This window comes from Vombatus ursinus, unplaced genomic scaffold, assembly GCF_900497805.2.
Source record: "Vombatus ursinus unplaced genomic scaffold, bare-nosed wombat genome assembly UNPS02014813.1, whole genome shotgun sequence".
In the NCBI taxonomy this organism is placed as follows: domain Eukaryota; kingdom Metazoa; phylum Chordata; class Mammalia; order Diprotodontia; family Vombatidae; genus Vombatus; species Vombatus ursinus.
Window position 1 is genome coordinate 406,741 of NW_020954591.1, and position 23,427 is coordinate 430,167.

Here is a 23,427-nt window from a genome sequence, read left to right on the forward strand (position 1 = left end):
CATATAATTTTCAAAATAATGTTCATATCCTTTTAAAGTACATTTCTAAGTTTTTATTTGAGTGAGTTCAGAAAGATGGTGAGTGAATACATGATGTCATGTAGCACAGCTATTGCTAGAGCAGGGCAATGGAGTCTTTAAGCCAGGGCTCCAAGTTTTGGAAAATGCTGATAGAAGTTTGCATTGCTTCAGCAGAGAGAAGCAACTAAGCTCAGCCCATAGTTGGTTAAAATAATGAATGAAAACAGGAAGCTGCTATATGGCACACTTCCTCCCACTCCTAGCTCTACCCTGTTCCATCTCCTGCAGCCTCTGCAGTATGTTTCCAAGTGTCCAGGTGTCTGTTCTCCAACAATAGGACCTTGTATCTCAAAGGCTAAACTGAGTTTGTCTTAAAGAGTTGTTTGGAGGGGTATCTTTCATGCAACTCACTCTTGACACCAGAATTCCATACAGTAAAACATGGAAAGCCTGTCTAATCAAGTGACATTAATGAATGGTAAAATCCATTTTAAGAGATGACATGAATGACATTACCATCCCAGAGTTTAATAGCACTTAATCTAATTCTAAGTCTATGACCAGGTTCTCTGTTCACTATCTCTGTTAATGATAATAAATAGTGATTTTACTTTTCAAATTTGCAAACAGTAATGATACAAGCCAAATGTAGATTAGCTAGCAGTAGCTGCCTGCTTGAAATCACTGTCTGAGAAATATCAGAAATGGTCATTTTTTTAATATCTCTCCAATTTATCATTTATGATAACTATGATATTTATTGTGAGTTTTCATGTTTTGTTTTTTTCTGCTGTTTTGCAAAGGAATGTTAAAAAACAAAAAGACAAGATGTGTTTTAAAATACTCCCTTGGCTATAGTACTGAAATGAAATCCTTTTGCTATAACTGATACCTTTTTTTCCTCTTCTGGCAGAGGTTATACAAAGAAAACTATGAAAAGACAAAGGCAAAGAGCATGAATTACTGTGAAACCCCCAAGTTTCAGCTGGATACCCTTCTGAAGAATTTCAGTGAGGTTAGAATACCTGAAATTACTCATTTGGTTTGATTTGCTATCCACTGTTTGACAAATCCATGTGCAATTGAATTAAATGTGTTTTGTCTTCCAGACTAAATATAAAGATCACTATGTAAAGAATATTTTGGGGCATTACTTAGGCACCTTTGAAGACCCCTATCATTCCCATTGCATGAAAGTTGCTGCTCAAAACAGTGATGTAAGTTCAGAGATAATTATTGAAATTCCACCATGGCATTGTCTAAATGACAATGGTAACCTATCTGTGCGTTCTTTTTCCTCTTAGAAAAATTACAAAGCAGATTATGAAGAAGATAAAGGCAGCTGCTACTTCCCTCAGACAATAACACAAGAATATGAAGCAATCAAGAAACTAGACCAGTGTAAAGATGTAAGTTGACTGTAGCAAGAAATGCATTCACTTGGTTGATAGTGTTTGGGAGGTGACTGTGACATCTAGTGGTCAGAATGAGTTTAACAATGGAGTTTAAAAAGATGGAGACAAGAAAAGACAAGAATTTTGGATATTCTAGTGATCGAGACAGAAAGCATGACCGTCAAAAGTGCTATTCATTATAAAAAAAAATGAGTTCCCTATTATTATTCCCTATTATTCCATATTATATGTATAATATGAAGACAGAGATTATACATTTAGAGTATAGAAGGATCTTAGGAGTTATCTAGTCCAGGCCCCTCATTTTACAAATGAAGAAACTGAGGCCCAGAGAAGTTGTTACTTGCCCAAGATCACCTAGAATATATGGGGCTAAGGTAGGATTGAAGTCTTCTTATTCCAGATTTAGGTCTTTTTTTCTACTGCAAAGATAAATAGATAAATTTCTCTGCAAAACAGTGTGTTAGTGACTAAAACTACTGAATCTTTTCTGCATGTGAGTGTGAGTATAAGTGACTTACTCCTATCACTAAATATTTCATTTTTTTCCCTAGCACACCTACAAAGTCCATCCTGATAAAACAAAATTCACACCTGTCACTGACTCTCCTGTCCAGTTGCAAGCCCAGATTAATACCAAACAACTAAGTGATGTAAGTACTTTTGAATATCAGGGTAGAAGAGAACACAAAAAGATCTTACATATTTAAATGAGCAGTAAATTAAAAGATGAAATAAACTTGTAGACTGGCTTACCACCTACAAAGTATTGCTATTTTGATATCCAATTTTATATCTATAACTGATTTCTTTTCCTTCTTACTCTTATCAACATTAAATAGCTTAACAAAAATAGCTTATGGTCTTTCTTTATGTGTGTGTGTATGTGAGTTTTTAAGTTTGCCTGTCAATTTGGTCAGTCCCAGAGAGTTTTCTAAATATATATCTAAGAGTATGAGTAATATAGGCTTTTACTTAATAAGTGCATTATTCATTCTATAAATTTCTTTCTCTTAGTAAATGTTTAGTAAGTCTAGGTATATTGAGATTCATCAATTGAGATTATCAAGGAAATGTTCATGAATACAAAGTCAGTACAGATTTATATTCACAAACTCAGAGTTGGAAGAATTCTGATATTTTCAAGTTTTGCATGTAGGCAGAGACTTGTTGCATTAGGAAAATCATTTAATAGATGGTGCATAACACAATACATCCAAAGATTCCATATGCCTTCAAAAGCCATGAATTTATACTAGATATAGCTCTATTGCTAATAGTTATCTAGTATACCTATTATTAGACATAATAATGCATCCTGAAAATTAGCTGCACCATGCTAGCTCAAGTGAAGGAGTCAAGCACTTGATTTAGGTAACATGCATTAGGTAACATACTAGGTAACAAATATCCATTTTCCTATCATTGTTAGGCTCCAATAACAGAGAGCAAAGTGGGGGGGGGGGAACTGATATAGGATTAGACTTTGAATCCAAATAACTGTTACTTTATGCTAAAAAGATTAAATATTTTAACATAGTTGGATTTGGTCTATACCAAAGACATATTTTTGACAATTTTTTCTTGTATTAGCCCTTGATCATTTCTATGAATGTACAGATACTTCTAAATGAAACTAAAGATTCTACATATCTAATAAGTCAATTATTAAGTATTTATTAAGCGCTTACTATGTTCTAGGCACTATTTAGGTAGATTAGCAAAGGGATTATAAAAGCAATAATCCACTTTACTTTTTCATTAAGATTAGAGATAATCCCAATTCATGGATCAGGGAAACACTTCAACTTTAAGGCATATACAATATGTTAAATATGTACAGCTGGTTAAACTTTCTCTTTGTTTATTCTTTTTTAAAAAATTTTTTTTTAAAAATGTTTTACTTTCTGGTGACTTCTGTTCCCACTCCCAAAAGAAGTAGAGCAAAGAACAAATCAACATATTGACAATATCTGGAAACATATGTCTCATCCCTTCTCTACTGAAAGGCATAGTGATGCTTAATTCCTTAATCATGGCTGCTCACTGTACCCAGTACTAGTTCTGAAGTATTTCAGTGCTGTTTTCCTTTACATTATTAATCATTATGTAAATTGTCCTCCTGGTTCTAGAACTTTTCTTTGTATCAATTCATTCAGATCCTCCCACTTTCTCTGAATTCTTTATATTCATCATTTTTAAGGAACAACGATATTCCATTCCATTCATGTAGCATAATTCATTCAGCCATTCCCCAACTGATTCTTCCCTGCAACTTCTAGTCCCTTTCCCTCCAAGGTTACCTTTGATTTGCTTTGTATGTGTTTCATAGGTACCTTTTTAATGTGCATAAGTTGTTGCCCCCTTCAGGAAGTATATCCCTGGTACCTAAATCAATGGTTGGCCCCAAATAGGTATTTAATAAATGTTTGTTGATTAGTTGATTTTTTTCCCCTTCAATCCTTTAGGAATAGTTATACTTCAGTGATGTCGGTTCATATTTGGATATACCATTCTTCTATGAAGGGGAGAGAGAAACTTTGAAAACCTGGGGCTATATTTGTTTCTTTAGATAGCAAAAAAAAAGTACTATTGCAGTAGTAATTCATGATATCTGAATAAAGGTGGCCTTGCAGGGAGTTCCCACCTATACTGACCATTCTCCTTTTGTGTTTTCAGCTGAATTACAAAGCAAAACACGAAAGTGAGAAGTTTAAATGCAATATACCAGCAGATGCTCCAGCCTTCATTCAGCACAGAGTCAATGCCTACAACCTGAGTGATGTAAGTATGAAAAACCTGCTTCTCTACGTTCTTTGGATTTCCTGCTATGTGCATACAAGAACAATTATTTTAGGTAACACAAAGGTTGAAAAGAAGAACACACAAAGAATTATACTGATGACACAGCATTAAGGTTATAATCAGAGAAATTAGATCCAGAAAATGAGGTGGACCAGCCATATAGCAAACATGATTTATAACCAATGAACAGCCTACATCTTCTGTTGGTATCAACACAATGTCAAGAGAGCTAGAGGAAAGCCCCTAGTACTTTGAGCTGACCTGACCTCCTGCAGAGGATTTATGGTCAAGAACAACACAGGATGAGGTCTGAATGTTTCAGCTGAAGAAAGTATCAATACTGAAGTATGGCAGTCATACTCTCCAGCCAGATTCCCCTGTAAGAGAGTTGTGATTATAAAGTGACTGACTGGGGCTGCTGCGTTAAAAAAAAAAAAAACAGTGGATATAGGCCTTTTGAAAGTTTGTGAAGCTTTGAGTAAGAAAAGCTATAAGTATACATGTTTAGAGTGTCAGGAGGTGGAGCTGATTATAATATAGCACCTGTGGCAAATGGGCTGTTTAGAAACAATGAATTTTGAAATAAATTGAATTACATTTGCATTTGGTCTTTAGCAGATAGATCCATGTTGAATATGGCATTTATGATTCTTGTCTGTGTGTGTGTGTTTCCTTCCTTAGAATATTTATAAGCATGACTGGGAGAAAAGCAAAGCCAAAAAATTTGAAATTAAGGTGGATGCTATTCCCCTTCTGGCTGCCAAAGCTAACAGCAAGAATGCCAGTGATGTGAGTATGGCTGGGGAACAGGGGCAGAAGAACTGGGTAGAGTTTCTTTGAGTGAAGGCTCACCTGTGTGATTTCCCTATGCAGGTGCTCTACAAAAAAGACTATGAACAGAGCAAGGGAAAAATGATTGGAGCCCTGAGTGTTCAGGATGATCCAAAGATCCTGCACTCTTTGAAGACGGCCAAAAATCAGAGTGATGTAAGTGTCTCTCAAAGTCTCTTGTTTTGACATTTTCTTGGTTTCAACTCTTAGCATGTCTTCCTAGTGCATATAGTAGGTGCTTAATAAATGTTTATTTAATTTTTAATATTTTTTGTTTATTGAATTGAACAGAACTAGGAATATCTTATAAAGGTTCAATTAAAATCACAGGATCAAGGTGGCAAGTGATTGAATGAAGTTGAATTGGTTTCCCAGATGTGTGTACCTTTGCTTTTTAAGATAGAAATTACTGAGTTGTGCTTAATGTACATTTTATAATAAGAATTGTCCATGTAAGTGATTATCTAGATCTTTTTAATATATGGGTATATGCATACATATATATTCCATATAAACATGTGGATTATCTAAATAAATAGTTCATGGGTAGCATAGATAGATGTCTCTGGAATCTGGCCTACCCTTCTCCAAGGGAGACTGTGACTCTTACTGTGAGAGCAGGAGAAGGGTCATGGATGGACATTTACTTCTTTCTTCACCTACCTCCAAGAGGGATATCAGGATTGAATTATATCTATCTGCCCTCTTGAATATTGGTAGTCTAGTGGTATGCTTCCTGTGTAGAAGGAAAACTACTTCCCTAGTTATTCTTTCCTTTTTTTTTTTTTAGGCAATTGAGGTTAAGTGACTTTCCCAGGGTCATACAGCTACTAAGTGTCAAGTCTGAGGCCAGATTTGAAGTCAGGTCCTGCTGACTTCTGGGCCAGTACTCTATCCACTGCGCCACTTAGCTGCCCCTTCCCTAGTTATTCTTGAGGGAAAGAATGGCACTTGCACTCAACAGCTTAGATTCTTTCCACCAAGTGCTAGTTACAAAAAAGACACATACATTTTCAAGAAAATAGAAAATAGAAATCAGGGAAGTTACATGGATTAGAGTATATCAAAGAATGAATGAGCTTTTTATCTTGGAGTAAGATGAGATCTCAGCTTCGAAGAGGTTAAATCTTACCTAAGATGTCCATTCTAGCAGTCTCTAGGAAGATAAGCTGGAACTCAGGTACATTATGGGCATGAATAGGATGTAACATATAGCTCATAGGAGAATTGAATGTATGACCTCTCCTTCATTCGTACCACCTGCTAACCATGTAAACTTTTCAAGGCATATGAAACTGCTTTTCCTGAGGCTCATGATCAGGACTCACTATTTATAAGCCAGGTGTACCATGGGGCCAGATCTTGAAATAATTCCAGTCTGACAATATTGAAATGGTCACAGCATTTAAATCTGCAATAGGAAAGACTCTGAAGTCCTCAGTGAAGCACATCTATTTCCAAAATGGGTGTAATCATACAGGTGGCTTGGCAAACAATCTTGGGTTTTTTTTTTTCAATTTAACACCACTATTTTAGCATGCTGTATAAGGAAAACTAAAAAGTCCATCATTCAATTCCCAAAGCAGTTATTTTAGCAAACTTAAAGCACAGGAAAAAAAATTTGTTAGTTCTACAATTTCCTATGAATAAAAAAGGACTGCAATAAGACCAAATTTCTCAGCAATGTCCAGGAAACCTTTCCTGATGTTCTCCTTTCAGGACTCATCTACTCTTTCAGAACTCACATTGCACTTTGCTTTGCAACTTTCTAATGGACTTGCAGTATCCATGTAAGATACTATTTGTTGAACTTCAGAAACGTGTGGTTTATGTGGGAAAAAATCAAGGAAGATAGATCTACTTCGATGTCTGTATTTCTTCTTATTTAGAAATTTGTATTTTTTGTATTCAAGAAGAACACACAAAGAATTATATTGATGACACAGCATTAAGGTTATAATCAGAGAAATTAGATCCAGAAAATGAGGCGGACCAGCCATATAGCAAACATGTATTTCTTCTTAATTAGAAATTTTTGCACTTTTCTAGCACCCCTTGGATAGTTAGTGCAATGAATGATCACTTCCTTTTCTTTCACAGAGGGAATATCGCAAAGATTATGAAAAGGCAAAGACTGTCTACACAGCACCTTTGGACATGCTCCAAGTCACTCAAGCAAAGAAAACTCAGGCCCTAGTCAGTGATGTTGACTATAAGAACATCCCACACAGTTACAGCTATCCCCCTGATAGCATCAATGTGGACTTGGCAAAGAAGGCTTATGCCCTACAAAGTGATGTGAGTAATTTAATTTTTTTTTCTTCTCCCTATTATTGACATTTTCTAGGTAAACCAATGAGGAGTTGAATTAACTATGGTAGCAAAAAAAATCCTCATATAGTCAAAGAGATGGAAAATGTAAATGTCAGGGTTCATGAGGACTTCTTTCCAAAACAAAAAGTTAGTCATGACATTCCATGTCCAAAGAAGAAAACTCATATTATGTGGGGAATGATGAGATGAATGGTGAGTTCTATTTTCTTTCATGTAGAAAATGTGCACATTAGCCAGCTGGTTTCCCCTCCCCACACAGTAAGACTATAATGGGAGAAACTATTCTAGTTTTATGACCATAAGCAACTTGAATGCTCCCTCTTATAAAAAAAAGATATTAAAGTTACTGCTGCAAAATGTTAATTAATAGTTTACAGGAATAATTTCAACAAGTCTTTACAACCAAAACTTGGTTTCTTTTCTATATCCCTTAGAGTTTAATACATATCATACTTGATATTTTATTAATTTAATAAATATAATATTTAATAATATAAATGTGAAATATGTAAATATATACATATTTATGTGTATAGATAGATGATAAACTAATGGGGGATTTAGGTCTTGTTTGCCTATGGGAAAATAATGTACAAGAAACACAAGACTTGCTTGTCATTTCTTTAGCATTTACACACCAACTCAAAATCTTACACTTTGTTTCCCACAAATTTAAATAAATTTCTAAGGGCTATAATTTTTAAAACATTTCATTGGCTAATGTTGACATATTCCTGCAAACACCATCACTTTTAAGGTCCTAGATAGTTTAGCACTTTAATATAAATAATTACTATCAAGTCTCAGGAAGTCAGGTAGTTACAAATGTTTCCATGACATTGGAGACCTTCAATCTGAACATCAAATCGTAATATTTTTAATTGTAAAATTATCTTGGAGTTCACATAATTCACACATATCCCTCATGGTTCAATTAATCTCATCTGTCCCCTGAGATAAACATTTTGCAAATAAGTTTTTCTTCCTGGAATCTTAGTTCTAGTTTCAAATTTAATGTCTTAAAATTAGAAGTTTAAATATTTATTTAGGGAGGAAGACTCTTTACAGCTAATGAAAGGCAGCAAAAAGATAGTTTTTTCCTTAAAATTGTTTGGGTTTTTTTTGCCTTTAATGTGTCTGGTTGACTATTTAAAAGTTCAATGCCAACTGTAAGAATGTATTAAACCTTACTGATTTCATAAGCAAAAAATTTTGACTAAGTTTTTTTTAATCTTGCAAATTATCTATATTAGAATAAAAAGATGGGCAAAAGGACATGTCATTTAGGAGAAATCAAAAGCCAAAAGGTTACTAAAATCTGGCCCAAGACTGTATTGAAAACTGCATTAGTATATGCAATACTGAATATGGTCTATGTGGAAAAAAATTAATTTATTTTCTAGTTAAATAAAGATGATACTGAATGAACTGAAACTTAATCTCTTTTGGGGTTTTAGGTTGAATATAAAGCTGACTACAATAGCTGGATGAAAGGCTGTGGCTGGTTACCATTTGGGTCCTTGGAAATGGAAAAGGTCAAGAGAGCTTCAGATATTCTTAATGAGGTACTGAAACAGATGCGTGTGTTATATGTACATACTTTTGTTATTGTTGTTCAGTTGTTTTTCACTTGTGTCTGACTCTTCGTGACCCCATTTGAAGATTTCTTGGTAAAGATTGTGGAGTGGTTTACTATTTCACTTCTCTAACTCATTTTACAGATGAAGCAACTGAGGCAAACAAGGTTAAGTGACTTGTCCAGGGTCACACAGCTAATGTGTATTTGAACTCAGATCTTCCTGACTTCAAGCCCTGTGTTCTCTGTGCCACTTAGCTGCTCATATGTACATGTATTATATGTTATACAATACACATATACATACATAAATACATTTATGTATGTGCTGTGTATGAGTAGATATAATTTTATCTAAGATTGCTTTTTAATTTTTTTATTCTGAACTCCACAAACACTAAACAAAATCCACATTTCCATATACAAAGAACAAAAAAAGATTACTCACAAAACTGTGAATCTTGACTTTATAGTTTACTTTTCTCTCTAAGTATATGACAAATTTAACACATGCATTTCAAAGCTGTCTTACTTGTCTGTGTTTCCTCTGGCCTTCCATCGGTTCTCTTCTGTGTATTTTAGCAACCTTTCTCCCTATTTCCCCTTTATCCCTACTTCATTGAAAAAGAAAAGAAAAGAAAACCCTTGTAACAAATAGGCATAGTCAAGCAAAACAAATTCCCACATTGGCCATGCCTAAGAATGTATATCACCTCCTGCATCAGTTGTATGGCATGCTAAACCATCCATCCTCTGGAATTGTGGTTGGTCCTTACATTGATCAGAGTTCAATTACTTTATTCTTGAAGTCCAAAAAGTGATGAATGAGTCTCCTAAATTATGACATGTGCTGTTAAATGATAAGCACATCTCAATTATCCAGCAAACCTTGGAGATGGAGCTGTTCCACAGAAGTAAATTTTCCAGATAGAAAAATCTTATCCTCTTTAAGTGCCAAAATAGTTAAAAATTGTTTTTAATGAAAGAAATCTTTCCAAAATATACTAATTCCAAAATATACTAATTCCAAAATATATTTTTTAACCTTCTAAGAAAAAATAATATATGATATATGATGTAACATAACATAATATAATATAATATAGCACAATATAACATAACATAATATATAATATAACAACTTTTTCTTGATAACTTGGAGTCAATATAGTGCAATATAGCTGCAATATAGTGATATTCCCTAGGGTCTATTGAAGTGATATGGGCTATTTACACCCACACTAAGGGGTCAGCTTGGTGGCGCAGTGTATAGAGATCTAGCCCTGGAGTCTGGAGGACCTGAGTTCAAATCCAGCCTCAGACACCTGACACTAGCTGTGTGACCCTAGGCAAGTCACTTGACCCTGATTGTCTCACCTGAAAAAAAAATCATAAGTACACCCACCCTAAATTCTCCAATGTTATAATTCTTTTAGTTCTTATTATTAGTTTCTATATCTCCTCCTTTCATGTCAGCTGTCACTTTTCCCTTCAAATAATTAAGTTTGTTAGACTACATCTATCAATCAACAAGCATTTGTTAAGGACCAACTGTGCCAGACACTGTGCTATGCATTAAGGGTACAAAAACAAAACAGTCCCTACCTTCAAGGAGCTTATATTCATTTGATGGACTTATTGATGGCCCAAAGGTCTTGCCTGCAAAGGAAAGCATGTAGACTTTGTGACAGATATTTTGCTCTCTCAGAAACCTATTTTACTTCTGGATTTGTGCCTGTGTTTTCCAAGGCTGAGACTTTGGAGGTCTTATTTTTGAATAAAAAGGGCACATGTGAAGAAGTATAGCAACAATTTTCCCTTCCTCCTTCATCATTTCACATTATGGTTCCTCAAAGTTCACTACTTGCAGCCTCTCATGGCTCATAAGTTAGCCAATCAGCAAGCATTTGTTAAGTGCTTACCATGTGCCAACCACCAACATTACTTTTATTAGAATGCTCAACCCACGAACTAACCCCAAGAAATCTTTAAAGGTAAAATGCTTCTCTCTCCTATTTCTCATATTCCTAATCTCTAGCCAGGCCCCCGGTTTTTTTGAAAATTGTCCTGAGACGTCATTAGCAAGTGTCAGATTTTACAAATATTACTTCTGAGGGGCTCAAAAACCCTCTTGTGCTTTCTAGTAATGCCATAGGAGGTTTTTACATGAATTCTCCTGAAATAAGGGATATGTTTTTATTGTTATGAGAAGAAATTAAATGTAAAGTTTGAATGCTGCCTTTGTAAATTGTATAGCTGATACCTCAATGAATGAGGCGTTCTGTGGGCTTAGCCTAGTCTTCAAGCCTGGAGAATGTGTATTCATTTTCTAAAGAAACATGACTATTATTGTTCATGTATTTAATAGCAACATCAATTCCTATTACCCTGAAATAATTTCTTGAGGATTTTGCCTAGAAATGTTATGAGACTTTAGGGATATGAAACTTTGTTCTTTTTATTTATTTATTTTCTTTATTTATTGAACAGAAAAAATACCGCCAGCATCCAGACACTCTCAAATTTACTGCCATCGAGGATGCTCCCATTACAGTACAGTCTAAAATCAACCAGGCCCAGAGGAGTGATGTAAGTGGCAATTATGTCCATGTCCTGATATGTGTTGATAAAATAAGTACTTAGTTTAAATGTTCTTGCTATCTATAGCAGTACCCAATGCAAAATATCTCTAGTCTGCTCCTATTTGTGTATGTCTCCAATATCTGCTGCTATGAAACCCATCAAATTGAATATTCCTAGAAAACACCATGTAATAGAATAATCTAGAAGACAAGTCAGCCTTCCCATTTCCACATGTGACATGTTACCTATGGCAAAGGTAACAAATGCCAATGAATGAGAAGGGGACCCTCAGGCTCATCTTTCTGTGACTTCTGAAAAGAAAATTAATGATAAACTGAACAATATTGGAGAAAGTAGTACCAGTGTCACCCTTATATGTAGGTAGCATAGGCAGCTGCCTACATGGTATAATTTCCATGGTGCTAGAAAGTCTTTCCCACATAAATATAGCTACAGATATAGATGATATATAGATCTTTGATAGGCTGGGGGGGGGAGTTTCCTGGCACTCCTCACATATGTATATGTGTGTGTATATATATATATATATATATATATACACTATGTGTATATGTATAGCTATATGTCACATATATCTCATGAGATCAAGGGTGCCTAAGATTCCTTTATTATTAGCAAGGAAGTAAAATCTTTCATTCTACAAGTAGAGAAAAAAGTATAATATACAAAGGCTCTTGAGAGAAGGAAAATGCTAACTGGAATTGGCACTAATATAAATTACTGATACCAGACACTTTTATTTGCACAGATTTTCTATGGGAAAGGTTCTGGGTATTTAGAGTGATAGGGATGGAATACTAGAGAGAGGGGTAAGGGGCACAAAAAAGGAGGATGAGGCTTATAAAACAAAAATTTTCCTCATTTCATAGTTTCAACCAGGGTAAGTTCTAAGTTTAGGGATGAATCAATCAATTTTTCAATCAACAAACATTTATTTAGCACCTACTTTCAGCCAGACCCTATTCTAGCATTGAGAATACAAACACAAGAGTAAAATAGGCCCTGTCCTCAAAGAGCTTACAGTCTATCCAGGTGAATTGACATGTATGCATGTAAGTATGCATCTATATACGTATATAATAGGTACTAGGTAATTTTGGGAAATGCACTAGTACTTAGGAGTGGGGTAGGATTCTTCAAGGAAGTTATCTTAGGGTAGCATTTGACCTGACCTTAAAAGGCAACTAGAGATTCTAAGGGTATGACAGTCAAGAAGAAATATATTTGAGGCATTTTGTTGTTGTTAAGTCATTTTTCAGTTGTGTCCAACTTTCAGTAACCCCATTTGGGGTTTTCTTGGCAGAGATACTGTAGTGGTTTGCCATATTCAGCTCATTTTCCAGATGAGGAAACTGAGACAAACAGGGTTAAATGACTTGCCCAGGGTCACACAGCTAGTAAGTGTCTGAGGCCAGATTTGAACTCAGGAAGATACGTCTTTCTGGTTCCAAGCCCAGCACTCTATCCACTGAGCCACCTCGATGCCCCTATTTTGAGGCATACAGGGCAGCCAATGCAAAAGCACAGAGATGAAAGATCAAAAGTCATGAAAGAGGAAAAGTTAGAAGGCCAGTTTGACAAGACCATAGTTTATGTGAAGGGGAGAAATATACAATGAAGTGGGGATGTTGAGGTGAGGACAGATTGTGGAGTTCTAAATGCCAAATGGAGGACTTTAAATCTGATCCTTGAAGTAACAGAGTGAAGGGACCAAGCATTTATCAAGTGCCTAATATGTGCCAGGCACTATGATAAGTGCTTTACAAATATTTTCTCAATTGATCCTCACAACCACCCTGAGAGGTATGTGCTATAATAATCGCTCGTTTGAGGTTGAAGGAACTGAGGCAGACAAAAGTTAAGTGACTTGCCCAAGGTCACACAGCTAGTGAGTTTTTGAAGCTGGATTTGTACTCAAGTCTTCCTGACTCCAAATCCAACACTGTCTTCTATGCCATCTAGCTGTAGCTAATAGGAAGCTATATGTTTGAAAAATAATGTAATAATACTTTGACCAAGGAAGCATTGGCTTCAATAGACCTTCAAACAACTCTTCCAATTCAGAAGAAGCATCTACTATGTGCTAGGCATTATATTCTACTAATTGGAGTGAAATTTTCTGTGGGGTAGGGTACTTTCTATAATGTTTGGGGTCCCCATATCATCAGAAAAGGAGTTATTTTGTGATCTACACCACCATCATCCCCTAGCCCCCTCCTACCCTGTCTAATATCTACTCTATTTGTATTTGTCTATGTGCTTTCAGAGTGGTTGGGAGAAAACATCTAACACTCACTAAGTTCTTTATCTCTTACTTTAACCCTCTTTTTGTTTTCCAAGAAAATGGATCTTTATTGAACTGGATAACTTCCAGGGGCAGCTAGTTGGAACAGTTGAGTGTTCAAAGAACGCAAGAAGACCTGAGTTCTAATATTGTCTTAGACACTAGTTGTGTGACCCTAGACAAGTCATTTGACCTTTCTCATCTTCGGTTTCCTCGCCTGGAAAATGGGATTAAGGATAGCGTGTACCTTATAGAATTGTTGGCAGGATGAGATGGCATAAAGCATGTAAAGTGCTTTGCAAACCCTGAAGTGCTATATACATGCTTGCTATTATTAATGTAAATTAACCTCTAATTTGAGGCTTTTCCATGGGTTTTAATCTGTAAAATGGGAGAGGGAGGTGAGAAAGAGAGGAAGATAATTCCCTGGGGAACCTAGTTTAGTTCCAATCATAATTTTAGGGGAGACCAAAACTGACACACCTACCCAAAAGGCCTACTAATTTTGACAATGGGTCAAATATCCCAACATAGTTCTAGATTATGATAGGCCATCTTTCTCCACATCCCAGGCGTGGCCCTAAGAACCATAGTGACTCTGTAAGTGAGCAAAGGACTGAGATTTCAACTGAGTCTCCTCATGTGTACTAATTACGGAACATGTATGCCCTTGCTATGAGATACCCTGCCAGCTAATGCTTGTCAGTGCTTGTTAATTATATCCCAGTGCTCCATCAGAATGGAAGAAACCCCTCTTGGATCCTAGAGTTGGTGCATATTTTTTTTTTTTCAGATGGATGTGGGTGTATCAGAAAAGCCCCTTTTCAAGGGTCCTTTCCTATGCAGTCAAAACTACATTTGAAAGTCAATTTGAGATTATTTTCTTTGGTCATCAAAATGTTTTCCTTGTTTTGTTTTAATTACAGATTCTCTACAAAGCCAAAGGAGAAGAAATACTCCACAAGTATAACCTACCAGCTGACCTGCCCCAGTTCATTCAGGCTAAAGTTAATGCGTACAATATTAGTGATGTAAGTTCATTCTGCAGTCTGGGTGCTTATTTACCTCTCTATAATGTAGTGTTGAAGTTAATCTGAATATTATCTTCTTCCAGAATCTATACAAAGCAGACTTGAAAGACTTGAGCAAAAAGGGGTATGACCTCAGAACTGACGCCATCCCTATTAAAGCTGCCAAAGCTGCTAGACAGGCTGCTAGTGACGTAAGTTCAACCATTTCTCACATTCTTCTAAGAGGTATTAACAGAAAACAGAATTTGTTGATTTGTGTTTAATTCTTATCCATCTTTTAAGACCAACTCAAATGCTACCTTATGAGGTAATGTGGTTATCTTGAAAGAAATCAACCTTTGGACTCAAAGGACATGGATTCCAATCCTGAATCTATTAACTGACCATATGACCTTGAGCAAGTCACAACTGGGCCTCAGTTTCCCTATGTGTAAAAGTAGAGATTGCACTAGGTGCCCTGTAAGGTCTCTCTAGCTCTAAACCTATGATCCTCTATGAAGTCTTCCTTAATTCCATTCTGTTGATAGCAGCTTCCCTAATCAGACTTCACAAAGTACCTTGTTTTGCACCTTAGGTATCATACTATCTGTGCTTGTGTCTGATCCTAGACTGTAAACTCAATGAGGGCAAGACCTTCTCTTATCTTAATAGTCCCCAGTACACAATGACTATGTAAAGCCCAAAGCTAAGACTAATACATAACAGTATATTTTCAATGTTGTTTGAATTAAGGAAGCTTAAATATATCTCATCAGTAATAACCATTATAAACATCAGCTCCCTCATTCTACCTATTTACCTGATGCTGCTTATTAAACATTTAATAAGTGATTATTGAATCAATTAAAATTAATTTTGGATTAATAAGCACCCCAAGAAGACACTATGTTTGTTACTTCAACTGCAGGCAAAAGTTACTTGCAAAGCATCATCTAAGATAGACAGTTGCTAGAACCTAATCTTACATATCTTGAACAAAGGATGTGTATGAACTCCCACTGTAATGAATTCTTATCAAATAATCCTTACAATTCAGAAGAAGCATCTACTATGTGCTAGGCACTGTGCTGAGCACTAGAGAGCTGAAGAAAGACAAACACAATCCTTGCCCTCAAAGAACTTGCAATCTAATGTATGTCTTATTTGAATATCTTTAAACCAAGATAAACCATGACCACATAGTCTTTGTTTAGTTCAAAGACCTCGTCATAATAGAGTCCTTGGGAATTGTTTTTAAGGTTAATTATAAAATACTATCTTAATCCTTTACAATTCTTATATGACTAAGAGATTTAAGAGACCTACACCTGTGTTTCAGAAGAGCAATTTGAATGAACAATATCAGTCCTTCCCTGAGTCTTGCTTTTATCCATGATTCTATGCAACCTTCTCAGTCTAACCTATGCCTTTCACTTTTTATATATAATTATTCTTTTCTCCTATAAATCTCCCCTTACACTTCATTGCCTTTACAAAGTGTTTTAGCAAATTGCTTTAAATTGACTTGATTTTTCACTACTACCCAATCATTAGATTCCATCTAACTTAACAATTTAATTTTACCTTTCTATTTTACAAAGTATTAAAAATAGATTGTATCTAACTTTAAAGAAAAACTTAACTGGAGTAATGTCTGGGAAGCTTAAATTTGCTTTTGTCTCCAAATTGTCTAAGGGATGGTCTCATTGTTCTCTCCCAAACTCCTCAAAAAACCCAACTCTCACAGCTAAATTGTAACTTTTTCACCCTTTGATTTGAAACAGGTTCAGTACAAGAAAGACTATGAAAAAGCTAAAGGAAAAATGGTGGGCTTCCAAAGTCTCCAAGATGACCCCAAACTGGTTCACTATATGAATGTGGCCAAGTTGCAGTCTGATCGGGAGTACAAGAAAAACTATGAAAAGTCCAAAACCAAGTATAATACACCTCATGATATGTTCAATGTTGTTGGAGCTAAGAAAGCTCAGGATCTTGTCAGTAATGTCAATTACAAGCATCAGCTCCATCATTATACCTACCTGCCTGATGCCATGGATCTGGAGTTGTCTAAAAATATGATGCACATTCAGAGTGATGTAAGTTGTGTGTACTTAGCAAAAGAAAGCATTTGAACTCAGAATTTAGATGTAGATAAAGAATCTCCTATACTTGCTTTCATTTTCTCTCTCTTTTTTAAAGAATGTCTACAAGGAAGACTATAATAACTGGATGAAAGGTATTGGCTGGGTCCCCATTGGCTCTCTGGAGGTGGAGAAAGCGAAAAAAGCTGGTGATGCACTGAATGAAAAGAAGTACAGGCAACATCCAGATACCCTCAAATTTACCAGTATTGTGGATTCTCCAGTTATGGTCCAGGCAAAGCAGAATACACAACAAACCAGTGATGTGAGTATGCTAGAAGAGAGAAAGTAAACCAAATGAAAGGAAAACTGACACTGTAACTATGCAACTTTTTTTTCAGACTTGAGGTTCAGGTCAGAATTTTGTTGCTTTTGGCCAAAAGTTGTTAAAAATAGGAAAAAAAACCCTTGTAATTTTACTAATGTTTAGTTTTTCTTATGTCTTGCTTTATTATTATTATTATTATTATATTTCTTCACACACGTTTTCCCCTATATAAACTCCCTTTGAAACATTTAGTCGATAAACTTGACTAGTAGAAATCTGTATCTCAGTATTGCATGCATATATGCAGTATATTAAACCTAGATGCCAGCCACTAGGCTTACAATATATTTGTCTTCTGGTTCCCGTGTTAAGTTTCTAGGATTTGTTACTTGTAAATTATTACTATAAATGGAATAATTTAAAGCAATAATAACTCAGACTCTAGTAGTACAGTAGGTATCTTGTTCTGAAACATGTGTTTTGCCAGTCAGGATTTATCCCATGTGGTATGATAGCAGACAAACTCATTTTCTGGCTTTGGTGGAAAGCAATACCTTAATATGTTTGCCTAAATAAAATCAATCTGTGTATTATAGCTGATGAAGGCATATAATGATAACATCAAGCGTATTCATCTGTACTAAAAAGACAGTAACTTCATGACTAGCAGGATTTTTGTTCAATGTTAATGTTTTTGTTAAGGTTGAGTACAGATATTTTCTCCAGATTGTTTTGATTCTTGAGGTTTTTTTTGAACATTTACAGATTTTGGTTGAAACATTTATTTGTTTGTCTACACATGACATTTGACAAAGAAAATTGGGAGTCGGGGGTTGGGAATTTATTTTTGATTCCAGAACACAAACATATACTATGAGATTTCAAACAGATCATTTCATTTGAATGGTTATGAAAAGGAAAAGATATTTTTATACGGAAGGCCAACGTTATTCTTTGCCCCTATATAAATCCAAAAAATAGTCAATAGTAAGCTAAAATAAGACAGCATGGCATTGTGGAAAGAAGCCTGGTTGTTTGAAATCAGAAGACATGCCTTCAATCCTGGCTCTGACACTTTCTACTTTGTGACTTTGGGCAAGTCACCTGATCTTTCATTGCCTCAGTTTCTTCATCTATAAAATGAAGGGGATTATGCTTGATGACCCTAAGAGATTTTCCAGTTCAAAATCTGTAGTCTTATCATCTTATGATGTTATACCTTTCCTATCAAAAGGAATAACTATGTGATTTAGGCATTGAAATTATAATTAGATATGAGGTATTATTTTTAATAAGAAAAAAAATCCTGAAGAGTTAAGAATTCAATTAGCAAAGGATAAATCTTTCTGGTTTCAATGTATTCTGCTATTAATACCAGTTTATCAAACTTTTGAAATATCTTCCTACTTGGTTAATAGGTAAAGGTTAATTTTTTTCATTCATCAATGGGCAAAGAATTTTATTTTCCTCAGAGTTTTTTCTTTCTGTTTTTCTTCTATAAGACTTGAAATACAAATTTTTTTCTCAAAGATATATAAATGCCCAGGCTTCTTGTTAATCTTTTAAAGAATTATTCCCATGTTGGAATATTAGACTAACAACTTTCCATAGGCCTTTGTGGGAGTCTTCTTTTTGCATGTCTTGAGTTTTATTTTGTGTTGTTGTTATTGCAGATCCTATACAAAGCTAAAGGAGAAGAGGTGAAACACAAATACAGCATGAGCCCTGATCTTCCTCAGTTTATTCAGGCCAAATGTAACGCTTACAATATCAGTGATGTAAGTAGAATTGTGAGTGGTATGATGTCTACGTAATTCATTAATGAAATCATTGAATTTTGTGACTAGAACAATCCTTAAATATCATCCTCCTTTTATCCACTACAGGAATCACTTTAATAATTCCCTGAACATTTCCAGTGACTGGGAGCTCACTATTTTGCAAAGAAGCCCATTCCATTATTAACCAACTCTCACTGTCAGAAAGTTCTTCCTTTTATTGAATTGAATTTTGTGTCCTTACCCTCATTGGTCTTAATTCTGCTTTCTGAAGCTTCACAAAATAAGTCTAGTTTTTAGCTTATGTAATTAATATATCTTCATGTTACTGTTTGAAGGTGGAGAAATCTTTGATCCCAAGTCACTCATCTTGTTTACTATCAACTTTCTCTACATTAAACACTTCCGATTCCTCCAATCATTCCTTGTATGATATGGATTCTAGACCTTTAACCATCCTAGTCTTTTTACATGTAACACACTCTATTTTGTTAATGTTAAAAGATGGTGGCTCCACACTGAACACAATATTCCAAATACGATTCAATCAGTCCAAACCATAGTAAACCTCCCTTGATGTGGTCACTATCCTAAATGTGACTTTCTTTTTTTAAAAAAAGTGCCTTAAACAGGGCAACCTATAGTATTCATTATAAATTTGACTGCTTTTTTAAAAACCAGCCCAGTAGTCTAGAATTAAATTTTGATTGATTAGAACTTAGAATGCTAGAATCATTTTTTGTAATTCTTTTGCAGGCATGTTATAAACGTGACTGGCATGATTTAATAGCCAAAGGAACCAACGTGACGGGTGATGCTATTCCAATTGCCGCAGCCAAGGCTTCTAGAAACATTGCTAGTGATGTGAGTATAAATTTCAAGTGAAGTTTGTGTGATGGCATTTTAAAAATCAAGTATGCACTTCTTTAGCGGTATCTTATTGGCAGTGATATTTTGAACTTATCATCTATTCAGATTCCCTCCAAAATTGTTAATGTTTTGAAAACCTGCCCATTTTAAAACCTTATTTATTATTCATTTTAGTTGACCCCCGTTGGTAAAGCTGTCATGGAGCTGACAGCAGTTTGCTCTCCTGATTCATGGTGCAAATTACCTCTACTGACATGTTTCCCTGACATTTTACTTTTGCTTTCAATAAAACAGATTGACTGGCATTACCATACTCTATTCAGATGACTGCCTGCATTGTAGTTGTATGAGATAGATGTAAAGGTGTCAAATAAAATGGATAGATTTTCACAGCCAAATGGAAAGAGCCCTGTTTCCCCATGATATCATTTTGTTTCATGTAAATTGATGCTCAAATCATCTATAACAGAAAAGTATACATTTGTTTTTCTATGCAATCTTCCTATCAGTAGAAAAACATTTCTTAGAAACATTACAAGTTCCCTAGTCTTCACTGACATCATACTACACCACAATATTTAATCTGCCATTTAGAAAAGAAAAAGAGGGAATGGGCAGATACTTCTTTTTAATTACCTTCTTACATTCAGTGGGTACATAGTACATGTTACATAAATGAATGATGAAACCATGTTGATGACAAAATGTAAAAATATTCCCCCCAATTGTTTGAGTATGAGTTTGGGGACATTATTTTCTAATGTTATATATGAGATATACATATTTTAGATGGATTTATGATAAGTGAGAAAGTATGCATTATATTTTGGGAAATGTAAAGATGGACTCTGACATTTGGGCTTTTTCATTGAAAGCCCTTTCATTAAAAAAAAAAAAAAGATAAGGGATTATTTCATAATCTTCTTTCAAGTACTAACCAGTTCAACTCTGTTTAGTTTTTGACAAGATTGGGTATATTCAGGGTGGTATGGTCATCTTGAAGCCAGGAAAAGCAGGGCTCAAGTCTTGCCTCATACGAATTGACTGTATGACTTTTGGCAAGCTGCTTAACCTCTGTTCTCCAGGCAGGTTTTAGAGAGTGTGTAATCTGCATTGATAGAGGGAATGGACTTATTTAGGAATTCCTTATACCAATAAAATTTCAGATCCAATCCCCATCCCCAACCCTGATCCCTATGATAAACATTGAATTTGCAGGGGAAAACCCCCCAACACTTTGTAAAACTGCTGTACACACAGACGTAGGACTAATTCAAGTTTCCCAAAGTATCTTTGTGTTTTACTCTCTTCAGAGAATCTTTACATTCAAATAGTCTTCAAGGTACAGAGTAAAGAGTAAAAACAGGTCCAGAATTTACTGAACTCATGATGATGATGATGATGATGAAGAACTGAAATTATCTTTAATATTCTGGGATTGGTTATAATCATATTTCTATCTGGTCTGGCATTTCTCATAGTGCCTTCAACAAGACAATCACAGGTCGAATTTTTCTCTGTGTCTGCATGATACAACCCTACCTTACGTGATAATCTGACAATTGTATCATTTTTTTTGCAGTATAAATACAAAGAAGCATATGAAAAGTCAAAAGGAAAACATGTTGGTTTTAGAAGCCTTCAAGATGATCCCAAGTTAGTACACTTCATGAATGTGGCAAAGATGCAGTCTGATCGTGAATACAAGAAGAACTATGAGAATACCAAAACTAGCTATCATACACCTGGAGACATGGTCAGCATCACTGCTGCAAAAATGGCCCAGGACATTGCCACCAATGTCAACTACAAACAGCCAATACACCATTACACTTATTTGCCAGATGCTATGAATCTTGAACTTACAAAGAATATGATGCAGATTCAGAGTGATGTAAGTGATGTGTATGAGTAACAGCTCCATGACATTTATTTTAGTCATTTAATTAACTACAATTTTCCTTCTGTATTTGACTTCAGATTACACCAAGAGATCTTAACACAGTTCTATATTTTATTCTCAATGACTGTAACTAAAAAATCTCCAAAGCTGGAGCACATAGCCTGTTTCCATTGACTTTTTTTGGTCTCTTCATAACAGTGGACATTTTTCTCTTAGATGATCTTATAAGTCAAAGGGAAGATTATATCTCATTAGCTGTAAAAGCTAATCAGTTTCTGCCCTGCTATAATCACAAAAAGTTTAAGATAATCCAAGATTTCCTGCTATAGAGGAAATGAGACAAAGAATTATGAATCTGGAGGTTTTGGATGGTTTTCTTGATATTGTACTATTGGTATAATAGAAAATATTACTGAAGAGAGGTAATTTATTTTTTTTTTCAAACTCGAATTCAAGTTTTCATTTTGTGTGCATTTCTGAGTCACCAAATAGCTAAATGTGAAGACAAAGACTTGATTGATCTGTGTACTGGTGAGCTGCAACATAAGCAAATGTTGCACAAATTATTTGTTGATGTAGGAAATTAACTAAGAACTCTCATTTGGCTTGGAAAGTGATAATTACTCATTTCTAGACATAGATCAGAATCTTTGTACAGACCAAGTATAGTCAAGAAATCAAAGTACTGTAGATGGGTTCTTCTTAACATGCTTTTCACCTGGGTAGAATGGTGGATTTCAGAAACATTCTTTCACTATTCTCTGCGATGTTTTCTCACATGAGTTTTCTCTTTTGTAGAATGTATATAAAGATGATTACAACAACTTCTTCAAAGGTATTGGCTGGATCCCTATTGGTTCTCTGGAAGTTGAAAAAGCCAAGAAAGCTGGAGAGGCCATAAGTGAAAGGAAATATCGACAGCACCCAGACACAATCAAATTCACAAGTGTGCCAGACTCCATGGGCATGGTTTTGGCTCAGCAGAATACAAAGCAGCTGAGTGATGTAAGCAGTTTAATTTCACAAGTGTGTGTGCTAGTTACTGACCAAGATGCTCTTTTTAAAAGTACTTGCTACTGATCAAGACTTCAGGTCATGCTGCTGTACCATCCTGCAATAGGAACTGTTTAATTTCAGGAGAGCTAAGAAAGAGCTTCCAATCATTGAGGGAATGTTTATGCAAAAAGGAACAATGCTTTCAAAGCTGAAATGAAAATATTTCCCTTTTGAAGTGGCTTGGAGTTTGAGCATGTAGCACAGGAGCTGAGGGAATTCACACAACATATTGCAGAATCTACTGACGGAAAATAAAAGTTCAAAGACTTTGTCAAGTTCTGAAAGCTTTAAGCTCTTTTCACCTAAATATCTAATAGACAAAAATATTATTATCATCCTTGACCCTGTCTGAAGTTAACTATTTTTTGCTATGGAGTGAAGTGATTTTTCCAGGCCTCAGTGTGCTTTAATAGATCCTAATACTGTTTTCCACAATACCCTAAGGATCTGGAAAAGGCGAACTTATAGAGCAAAACTGTTTCCTAAAAAAAAAAAAAAAAAAAAAAGACTAGGTGTCCCTATCTCACCTAA

At 35.2% G+C, this 23,427-nt stretch overlaps 1 protein-coding gene across 1 annotated transcript in view; it reads left to right on the forward strand.

Annotated features, from left to right (window-relative positions):
* The window catches only part of NEB (nebulin), a 216,264-nt gene that overhangs the window by 38,118 nt on the left and 154,719 nt on the right, over positions 1 to 23,427 (forward strand). The window contains 18 exon segments of the mRNA XM_027877594.1: positions 935 to 1,036; positions 1,131 to 1,238; positions 1,326 to 1,430; positions 1,991 to 2,089; positions 4,116 to 4,220; positions 4,923 to 5,030; positions 5,115 to 5,228; positions 7,173 to 7,370; positions 8,864 to 8,971; positions 11,473 to 11,571; positions 14,797 to 14,901; positions 14,985 to 15,092; positions 16,665 to 16,976; positions 17,080 to 17,286; positions 18,963 to 19,067; positions 19,824 to 19,931; positions 21,520 to 21,831; positions 22,639 to 22,845. Coding sequence (XP_027733395.1) covers positions 935 to 1,036; positions 1,131 to 1,238; positions 1,326 to 1,430; positions 1,991 to 2,089; positions 4,116 to 4,220; positions 4,923 to 5,030; positions 5,115 to 5,228; positions 7,173 to 7,370; positions 8,864 to 8,971; positions 11,473 to 11,571; positions 14,797 to 14,901; positions 14,985 to 15,092; positions 16,665 to 16,976; positions 17,080 to 17,286; positions 18,963 to 19,067; positions 19,824 to 19,931; positions 21,520 to 21,831; positions 22,639 to 22,845 — 2,610 coding nt within the window.